The 11,041-nt window shown below is 29.4% G+C and overlaps 1 protein-coding gene across 5 annotated transcripts; it reads right to left on the bottom strand.

Annotated features, from left to right (window-relative positions):
- Positions 1 to 7,374: 7,374 nt before the first annotated feature.
- On the bottom strand, positions 7,375 to 10,371 carry LOC106434598 (methylthioalkylmalate synthase 2, chloroplastic-like). Of its 5 annotated transcripts, none has more exons than XR_007325870.1 (10): positions 9,831 to 10,370; positions 9,356 to 9,615; positions 8,928 to 9,141; positions 8,745 to 8,832; positions 8,480 to 8,572; positions 8,288 to 8,374; positions 8,097 to 8,197; positions 7,980 to 8,013; positions 7,743 to 7,820; positions 7,375 to 7,603 (listed from the first exon to the last, which is right to left on the bottom strand). XR_007325870.1 is itself a non-coding variant. In XM_013875467.3 (10 exons), exons 1-10 carry the CDS (start codon positions 10,272 to 10,274, stop codon positions 7,469 to 7,471), a joined length of 1,527 nt encoding a protein of 508 aa, XP_013730921.3. In that variant the 5' UTR covers positions 10,275 to 10,369; the 3' UTR covers positions 7,375 to 7,468. The 5 variants fall into 5 exon arrangements, 3 of the variants coding, with proteins under 3 accessions (XP_013730921.3, XP_048617964.1, XP_048617965.1); XM_013875467.3 differs by having other exon boundaries at positions 8,752 to 8,832; positions 9,831 to 10,369; XR_007325871.1 differs by lacking the exon at positions 7,375 to 7,603 and having other exon boundaries at positions 7,753 to 7,904.
- Positions 10,372 to 11,041: the final 670 nt, after the last annotated feature.

Raw genomic sequence — 11,041 nt, forward strand, 5'->3', positions numbered from 1 at the left:
AAAGCGCATCGATCGATCACTAAGATGGACCAAAGCGTAACAATGTGATCGATCGATTAGATTATCCCATCGATGGATCGAACAAAATCTCGGGAGCCTTTTTTTAAACGCATCGATCGATCTTTATTTGTACAAAAACGCATCGATCGATCTTTATTTGGTTGTGTTTTGAGTAGTTTTTAATTCGTATTCAGCTTTGCCTTGCTAGATAAACCAAATAACTAATATCTGAGTACCATTCTTTCAGCTATCAACTGCAGGCTGTGAAACATGGAAAAGCCACAAACATTGATCAACCAACAACATCCATGCTTTTAAGAATGTTCAAAGGATTCAAACTGACTGACCACTCAATCTACTCAAATTTTCTCATCTTGGGGCTTGGTATACACTAGGTTCGCTAGTACTACCATGTTCATAATCAGTTTCCCCATGATGATACCAAATTTTGTAACTTCGTGTAAACCCACTCAAATATAGATGAGTCCAAACATCCCACTCTTGAATAACCTTTCTATTTTTACAATTAGAGCAAGGACATCTTAACATACTTGTTTTTGCTTCCGGTTGTCGGTGAACTAACCCCATGAATTCGGTTATACCTCGTTGGTATTCTTCCGTAAGCAATCTCGTGTTCGGATCCAAATGAGGTCGATCGATCCAAGAACGAAAATAATTTGAAGAAGACATATTTTTTATGAATCAAATTCGTGTGTAAATAGAGTAAGAGGGAGGATGAAGATATGGAGTGAATGAAGAGGAAGAGGACTGCTTGTATTTATAGTTTAAATCCTGCCGACAGACCGAGGAAATTCCGACGGAATTCCGACGCCAACGGCTAGTTCGTCGGAATTTCCTCGGAATTTTGTAAAATCCCCCAACGGCTCTCCAATGGCTATAATATTTCCTCGGAATTTCCTCGGAATATTCTGACGGATTGATATTTCCTCGGAATTCCGTCGGTATATTCCGAGGAAATTCCGAGGAAAACAAATTTTGTGTTTCCTCGGAATTTCCTCGGAATTTCCTCGAAAATTCCTCGGGATATTCCGAGGATTTCATTTTCCGTCGGAATGTCCGTCAAAATACCGCTGTTTTCTTGTAGTGTAATATATAGGACGTTGGGTACAAAAACACAAATCTAAATTTGACTCGAAAAGTGCAAATCTAAAGATCATTCAAAATATCATAAAAGTTTGAAAAAACAAAAACTGATATATTTGTAAATAGTCTGTTATTAAGTTTGATTCTGATGTAGAAATCAAATGACACTATTCTGAAAGTATAATAAATATAATGATGCAGATTTAAGAAATAAGATTCAAATCAATAGTGAATCAATTTGAAATAACTTCTTTTTTTTCAAAAGTTGATATGTTATAAATCTAGAAGAGTTGATTTCAATTTATACAACCAATAACATTTTCTAAGTGATTCGTACGACTAATATAACAGTTAAAAATTAGTGTGTTTTCTGAATATTTATGATCGGTTGATTAAAAATTTTAAAAATTGTTAAATAATAAATTAATAACTTTTAGACAATTAATTTATGAAAATATAAAAAACTCATTATTTATAATAAAATATAAAAATGAATATAATTAATTATAATATTACATTGTTGAGATGAAAATAATAATTTATCTAAGAAATTGTTTCGTTTATGAAGATTAAGTACTAGATTTTAGAAAACATTTTTTTTTATTTATATATATATATATATAGAAAATATGTACTTATGTAATATATATTAGTGGTTAAGAAAAATATAGAAAATATATTAGTGGTTAAGGAAAATGTATACATATACTAGTGGTTAAGTAACATATAGTGGGTCAAGTTTTTTATAGAAAATATCCTTATAAATATAAATTTTGATACTGGTTAAGGAATACATTAGAAAATATAAAATGTATTCATATATTTGTAATTATAATATCTTAATTTTAGTTTCAAATATATCTCTATATATATTTTAAAAGATACTTTTATAAAAATATACATTTTATAGAATTTTCATCTGCAATCGTCAAAGAAACCAATTTTTGTATTCAGCAGTTTGAAATCGTACAAAGCAGTACAAAATTATAACGTTTTTATTGTTACTAAACGCCAATAACCACTACCAAGTGAAAATACATCATTTTCAGTGATAACGGTAAAATCAATAAATTATTGGTTTTGAAGACTAATTTAACTAAAATTTATTCAAATCAGACGTCATTAAAAATCCAAAACCAGAATAACTAATTTTATTCTAATGCCATATCAATTATTTAAGGGAAAATTGGCTAATTAGGCTATATTCAGAACTGATTTGTCCCACTATACCTTTGACCTTATTTTTTGTCTCGTTAAATTTTTTTAAAAAAATTAATACGGAATTAACCCTCTAACCATTTTATATAATAGATATGATTAAATTAATTAAATATATTTATATTTTATGTTTATATTGAAAAAATAAAGTAAACGTAACTATTTCATTTTATAATATTAATAATATTTTCTGTTTATTAAATTTTTAATAAAAAAATAAAATAACCATAAAATTAATTGTGTCGTTCCTCGTTCACTTCGCCTTCGACCAGAACACTTCTCTAGTGTTCTCCGACTTCTATCTGGCGTTATCTCCGGCACTATCCAACCTTCTCTCCGCCGCTATCCGAACTTTTCTCCTGTGCTCACCGCCTTCTGTAAAGGATAGAACATGGGTAAACATTTTCTATACTTTTCTACAATGAATTAAAAACCTACAATATATATTGTATATCGTTATAAATAATAAAGGATTTTGGTGAGAATTGATACATGCATATTCTATCTTTAGATACATCACATAGAAGAACTTACAATACAAATTCTAATTTTTATAAATTGTTGATAGTAACTTCGAATACGTATTTTATCCTTGTAAAAAAGTTTATAATATACATTCTAACAAATTTATATTAACACATCTAAATTGTTTTTAAAATTTAATCTTTACAGCATAACATGTAAAATATTATCATGATTGTATTGATTTTTTTCATATTCTCTGACTTATACATAATTTTGAATAATAATTTTTGTTATTATAAGGATAATTATGTTCAAAAATGACTAATTAATACAAAAGTATAAAAGGACAGAAATTCTCATAATGGCCTACTTTCCCAATTTCCACACTATTTAATCGTCAAAATTTGTAAAGTCAAATTATAGTTAACCGTGAAAGCCTTTAAAGACGAAAAACAATCAGAGCCACTACCGATTTTAAATCAATTATGTAAAATTACAGGTACAATAATATAAGGGTCTCGTATTATATTATAATCATAGTGATTCACGTGGTATGCACCTCCAGGTAGGTGACATGTTATCACATATGCTGATCTCTGTAAAGAAGAAGCTCGAAAAAAAATCTATTAAATTAGAGTTTAATTTTTGACTTCATGTGTTATGTTTTAGTTTTGGACTACTAAACATAGGTTCATCCAAATCATATTTATGCAATATATAATTACAAATGCATTTGCATAATAATATACTAATATGGGTTTTAATATCATTAATAAACATAATATAATATATAAATTCATTTTGACCAAAAGAAAATATATATAAATTCACATTTTATATATTAAAAATTAAATTATAATTTATAAATTGTGATTTATATTATTATATATTTAAAATATATAAATGAAAAATATCATTATATATTGTTAAACTATATATATTACAATTTATCTACAATACTTTTTTATATATTTCAAATTCGTTTATTGTTTATTGTTTATCGTAAATGCTAGAATGTGATTTTTTACAAAATCCTTTTACTATATTTATTATGTTAAAAACAAAGATATCTCGACAAGCTTACACTTTTAGAGAATATATTCTGGTATATTATGATAGATACCAATATTTTTTTAAAAAAATCCTATCTAAAACAATAAATTCAAAATTAAGAAACTTGAAAAATATTTTTGTTAACCATTTGTTAAGAAATGTTTGGAGACATTATATCATTTATGGTATAATCTACTTCTTTATCATCGAATTCAAATTGTTTTATAAGTAGTTTTCACCATTGTAATGAAAAACTAGATCTCGATCCGCGCAATCGCGTGGGTTTTTGTTTTCATTTATTTTTATATAAACATTTTGTTTTCAATTCTAAATTAGTATATATTATAATATATATGTGTCTATCAATTCTTAAAAAATAATAAGTTTACGGTATATTTTTTTATTGAATAGATTGTTTCAAACTTTCACATGTATTTGTATCTTCTTCTATATATAAATTTTCGGATTATTATTTCATTATTAAAAACGTAACTATATATATAAAGATTTGTAAAATATTATTTTAATGTCATATTCAAAGATATTGTAACATTTCACAAATTTAGAACGTTTTTAAAAAGTTAAACTTTTCGCTTCATAGATTTATATTATCGAGTAAATAATTAAACATTTAGCTTTTGTTTAATTTTTAAAATAAACTATATAGTTTAAAATTTGTTTTCATTGGTTTAAGGTAGTAAAGATTAATCATTGTTAGATAATATGATTTTTGTTATTTAAAAAAATCATTATAATTTTAAAAGTTAACATCGAAAAATATTTAAATAATTAACATATGGAAGTATAATATTACAACATTAAATTATATCTATTTAATTTATACTATTTTTAAATCTAATGGATCATCTATTGTTTAAATCTAATTATTGATAGCCCAATAAAAAATTCTGGTATGCCCAAAATTTAAATGATAAAATTAGAGATTAAATGTGACATGACTTTATAGGAATAGGTCCATTAGATCTATTTTTTAAAAAATCATACATGAATCAAAGTTGTGACTTCTGTTTTAATAAATAAGATGCTAATAAATTGTTAAGCCCTCATTTGATTAGATCGCACTGTCATCAACAACTTTATATGAATACAAGACTCATACTATCATCACAGAAGACCAAATAATCCAACAAAAAAAAATAAAATTAACATTTCAATTTTTATTATATTTGTAAAAATAAAATAAACATAACTATATATGAATACAAGACTTATACTGTCATAATATAAGACCAAATAATCTAGGCATGAGCATTCGAGGTCCCAATCGGGTTTCGGTTTTTCGGGTTTATCAAAATCAGCCCCATTCGGATTATATGAAAATTCGATTCGGGACCAGTTCGGGTTCTATCGGGTTCGGGTCGGGGTTAGTAAATCTTCAAAGAACCGGTACAACCCGATGTATTATCGAAGTTCGGATCCTAATCGGTTCTTCGGTTTAAATGTACCTGATTTATATTTACTTCGTAACCAAAAAATAAGTAAAATCGGTTCTTTGGTTTTAAAATACTTGATTTGTACCTTTTTGTAACCAAAACATAAATAAAATCGGTTCAAAAAAAAAAAGAAAGGAACATCAAATGTGATCATTCAAAATCAAATGAAAGGTAAACATAGTTATTGATCGAAAGAAAACCAAATAAATGAAAGCTTGAAAGCATAAAACGAAAACCAAGTTCTCATGAAATAAAAAACATTATTCAATGAAAACAAAACCAAAATCTAAAAACTTCAACCTTCAACCGCCACCTTCAACCATCAATCTTGATATAATAGGTAATTATTTTAGATGTTCAATATATTTTGAATACATATTAGGAATTGAGATCATGTTTGGCACAAGTTATTTTTGAGAATTTTGAATGTTTCGGGTTCTATCGGATATCCATTTAGGTTCGGGTTCGGTTCGGATAATACCTATAACCCAAAATACCATAAAACAAGATTCATTCGGTATTTATGCCGGATTCGGATCGGTTCAGATTCATTTTTATCGGTTCGGATTCGGTTCTGATTTTTTGGTTTGGTTTATTTGCCGAGCCCTAAAATAATCCAAAAAAATATTAAAAAATTAACACTTCAATTTTGAAAAACAAAAAGATATATTATTTTGTAAAAAAATTAAATAAACATAATCCGCGTCAACGCGGGTAGTATCCTAGTAATCTTTTGTAATTTTTTCTCACTTATCTCTATGTTCGATGCTATACTTAGGGTGGACCGTGAAGTAGTAGAGTAAATTGGTGATATGCATCAAGTTTAATCTCGAAACGATAGCACAGAACGCGCGGATTTGTGCACTTTTCAATTTAACACGTATATTTGAATTTCATAACCATATTGAACAAAACTTTATTCATCTTCTAAGTAGCAATACGTAGCAGTTTTTGTTATTTAGCTGTTTTACAGATTTATATTTAATTTTTAGCTAAAAAATATTCCAATAATTTTGTTATTTTGTAATTAATTATTCAAGTATTTTTAACTTTTTCAAAATACTTTTAAAAAAATCAGATTGGATCTCAACAGAAGATGAATTATTTTTTCCATAGCTCTAAAAACATCCAAATGGCAATCTTTCGTAAAATCTCATCATTAAATTAAATGGAAATAATTAGAGAGAAAAAAAAAGTTAGAAAATTTCTTGTTTGAAAAACTTTCTTTTTACTTTCGCTCAAATATTAATTCAATTGCTTTTAAAAAGAGTTATTCTTGGGTTCACCCCCTAGGGTGAACCTCTAGGTTAACCAATCAATAGGATTTCATTATTTCAAATTTGATATCTTTTAAAAAAGGAAACAAAATATTGTCAAGTTATATTATATTTTAAAAAAATATATAAAAAAACTAGTAGTTACAGTTTTTAAAGTCGTCAACAAAACACTAAACCCTAAATCATAATCCCTAAACCCTAAATTCAAAACCCTAAACCCTTGGACCCTAAACCATTGGATAAATCATAAACTCTAAATCAGAAACACTAAACACTAAAACCCTAAATCCTAAACCCTAAACCCTTGAGTATTTTAGTGTTTAATGTTTTTGATTTAGAGTTTAGGATTTATCCAGGAGTTTAGGTTTACCCAAGGGTTTAGGGTTTACCCAAGGGTTTAGATTTTAAAATTTAGGGTTTAGGGATTAGGATTTAGGTTTAGTTTTTTCTTGACGACGCTAAAATATTTTTTTTGTAATTACTACTATTGTTTTATTTATTTCTTTTTATCTTTTTATTTTAAAAACATAATATAACTTACAATATTTTGTTTCTTTTTATAAAAGATATCGAATATAAAAAATACAATCCTATTGGTTGGTGAACCTAGAGGTTCTTCCTAGGGGGTGAACCCAAAAATAAGTCTTTTAGAAATGTATAATATAAATATATAATTAAAAACTAATATGAAAAAAAAACTCACATGATTTGCTAATGCTCTAGCATTTTAAAGGTAGAAAGGAAACAAACAAAAAACACGTGGAGATATGCACCTCTAGTTTGGCAGGTTGATTTACGCACAATTTTTCAACTTCACACTGTTTTTATTCTTTAAAACAACCCATTCATATCAATGGAATCTTGATATTACAAGTGGTACACAGACACAAAACGTTTTCACAGATTTGATACCACAGAGGAAATCTGTGAGATTGGTACATAGCCGTTAGTCTCTTCACCGGTAGCGCCGTTTAGAGACGTGACCTCATCACGACACGTTACTAACGCCTTCAGATCATCATCCGTGATTCTCTGAACAGATTAACAAAAAGAAACCATATAAGTGTGCGTATGTTAAATTCTTATATCATATGTCTAATTTAAATTGTAAGTAGTAGTTGTAACGCATATGTGCATGAGAAGATACAAAACTGCCAATGAAAAAAATCACCTTTTTCTGCTTGGTTAAGTCCCTGAACATTGAGAAGATATCGTTCAATATTTTCTCATCATCGAGCTCATATCCCAACTGAAAGTATAAAATAAACACATACTTGTATACTTAATTTCAAATATATTTTTTTGAAGCTTCACTTAATGTCAAAGTATTTATCTGTAAAAAGTATAATGTTGTAAATATTAGTATGATCGTTGTATAACTAACGCTTAAGGAAATCACAAGAAATACCTCTTTCAGCCGATCTTTCACAGCATGACGTCCGCTGCACATTTCCATGTTGTTCATATGGATAAATAAATAAATATGACAAAATGAAAATATGTAAAACTGAAATATATAGAATACCTAAGCTTTCCAATAACAATGCTCGAACCTTGAGATTTTACAACCCCAACATCTTCTGGCGATAAGATCTCATATGTACTCCGATTTTTCAAGATTCCATCCTGCAAAATGTTTGAAAAAATCATCATTAAAAGAAATCATTCATATATTTATATTCTGATGCTACATTCAGATAATTTAATATATGAAACCTGGTGAATGCCGCTCTCATGAACAAAACAGTTGGCTCCAACTATGGGCTTATGTGGTTGAACAAACAAGCCGGTATATTCTTGAACCTACTCAATAGTTTACATTTATTAGTTAATCAGATATTTATAAAGGCCCAAAAAAGTTAATATAGCATGTTCGTTTTTTTCTCTCGAGTATATAAAAACTGTTACCATCTGGCTGGTAGCCATAATTTGGCGTGTGTCTATTCTTGTGTAGACACCATCCATCAGATATTCTCCTCGGCATTTCAAAGCCATCACGACCTACATAACAATGAAATATATAATGTTGATGATGAATTGATGATGATCACGACGACTACTGCAACAAGCTAACAATGTTTAATCAACTCAAAACCAAAATATTGAAAAATCGTTTTACATCTATTAAATAGTATCTCATTTTATATTTCAATGTGGAACTCCTAGTACATACATGTTACCTCTTCAAGCGGTGCATTCCCACTTCTTTCGCCTATTCCGTTAACTGTTACTTCGACTTGTCGTGCTCCCGCACATACACCCTATATACATATATATGATGTGAACTAATTGTTCTATACATGTATTTTATATAGACATGCGTAATGAAGTGAAAGAGGGAGAATTAAAATCGTACGGCAATTGTGTTGGCGGTGGCAACACCAAGGTCGTTGTGACAATGAACACTGAAAATAACATCATCAATGCCAGGAGTGTTTGCTTTGAGGTAGCTCACGAGTTCTCCGTATTCTTCCGGCATGTTGATTCCTACAGTGTCCGCGACGTTCACCGTGGTTGCACCAGCTTTTATCGATTCTCCTAGAATCTTGCAGAGAAACTCCTTCTCCGACCTGCTTGATTTTTAATTAGACGCTAGTATTTTAAAAATATGTAAGACATGATCTAAATATGTATGCCACAAAGTCCATAATCTCGTTGGAAAATTCATTCAAATAACAAACTTTTTTCAATTTTAAAATGTATATTCTTGCCAAATATAAACGGTAACTTCAAATATGCAAATATAAAAATAGTCGAGATAGATTAGGGTTTTAAGACATGGACCTGCCGCCATCTTCGCAGCCAAGTTGGACGTCAACGAAGCCTAAGCTTTTAGCAAACTTAACACTACTCGCGGCCATTTCGATGACTTCTTCTTTAGTCTTTTTCAACTTGTATTTCATGTGAATGTCACTAGTAGATGTGAATATTAGTATCTTAGGTCTTTTCGCGTATTTCACCGCCTCCCAGGCCGCCTCAATGTCTTCTGGTTTGCTACGTGCGATGGCGCATATCACTGGGACGTAACCTGTTGCTTCATCCACCTTAGCAAACACACAGGTTTACATCGTCAACTATATATATAGTCTTTAATGGTACAATTTTGATAAGTTGTCCATTTGTGCGTGTTTTGTTTTGCGTAAAAACATGCTAATATTCGTTCCAACATTATTCAATGGCCCATAAAAACGTTAATAGATAGTCTGGAATTTGAATATAAAAACCTTATATAATAAATTGAAGGAAATATAGAAACAACCTCATTTCCCACGGTCTTGGCGATGGTTTTGACTGTTTCGAACTCTTCCTCAGAGGACACCGGAAAACCAACTTCCATGATGTCTACTCGGAGTTTTGCGAGCTGTCTAGCAATCTCAAGCTTCTGCGGTGGAGTAAGAGCTCCACCTGGAGCTTGTTCGCCGTCACGGAGCGTCGTGTCGAATACACGCACGTAATTCTTGTCGGGAAGCTTGTGCGGTATGTACTCTGGCCACCTTTCCAAGACGGGTTTGAGGTCACCCGCACTAGTACCCCCCATTTTAGACACAGGGGAGCAACATGAGATAGACAAGGATGACTTGTTGTACGGACGATTCAGGCGTAGGGAGGGCAAGGAAGATCTAAAAGGTAAGCCTGATCGGACCACCACAGTGGAACCGGTGGTGGGGATCATTGTGGGAGATGTCAGAAGTGACGAAGCCATAACGATAGAGTACGTAGAAGAGAAGAACAGATATCTTTCGAATTTGATTTGAGGATAGATTATGAGGAAATTGTATTGCAATGAGATGGAGAACATGTTCAACATAATATATGTACATTTATAGGTAAAAAAAATATTGTATGGAACCTAAAAAGTTATATGTTTTAATTAGAAACATTTAATTTAATGGCGTGTTGACTTAAACTTGACATTAGTATCATATTATTTTTATCACTATTATTTTATACTCCCTCCGGATACGAATTTATCTTTGTATTTTGTATACAAATGTATGATGTTTTGAGATATAATTACTGTATTTATTTTTAAAATTTAAACATAAATTAAAAAGTAAAATTATGAGTGGTAAAACTTTATTGATATAACCAAAAAGTAACAATTAAAATAGTGTATTTATTGTTTCTTAATATGTGTGTAAAACCTTAAACATCTTACATTTGAATCCAAAAGGAATAGTTTGCAACATTTTAGTTAGGAGTGTCCTTTTCTAGAAATAGTTGATATTGATGTAAAGAAAATGCTAGTTAATAACCTAATATTATAAGAGTGTTCTAAATTTAGCGTTATTCGTTTGATGATCACATATATAATATGACATTCTGTTGTAAAGGAATACAACGAACGCAAAATTGTAAACTTTCTATTAATTTTGCTTTTAATGTCTTCTCAAAAAGTAATTGTATCCTCTTTTATATAGTTTGTTGTGAATACAATTATAAATAAATATAAAATGTTATGCATACTTA

Source organism: Brassica napus, chromosome C7 (assembly GCF_020379485.1).
Source record: "Brassica napus cultivar Da-Ae chromosome C7, Da-Ae, whole genome shotgun sequence".
NCBI classification, from domain to species: domain Eukaryota; kingdom Viridiplantae; phylum Streptophyta; class Magnoliopsida; order Brassicales; family Brassicaceae; genus Brassica; species Brassica napus.

Excerpts from the sequence above, each read along its gene's own strand:
- LOC106434598 (XM_013875467.3), bottom strand. The coding sequence starts at position 10,274 with ATGGCTTCGTCACTTCTGACATCTCCCACAATGATCCCCACCACCGGT. Across the intron at positions 9,142-9,355 it reads GGCTGCGAAGATGGCGGCAG|GTCGGAGAAGGAGTTTCTCT; the intron begins GTCCATGTCTTA and ends AAAATCAAGCAG. Across the intron at positions 7,604-7,742 it reads ACTTAACCAAGCAGAAAAAG|AGAATCACGGATGATGATCT; the intron begins GTGATTTTTTTC and ends TAATCTGTTCAG.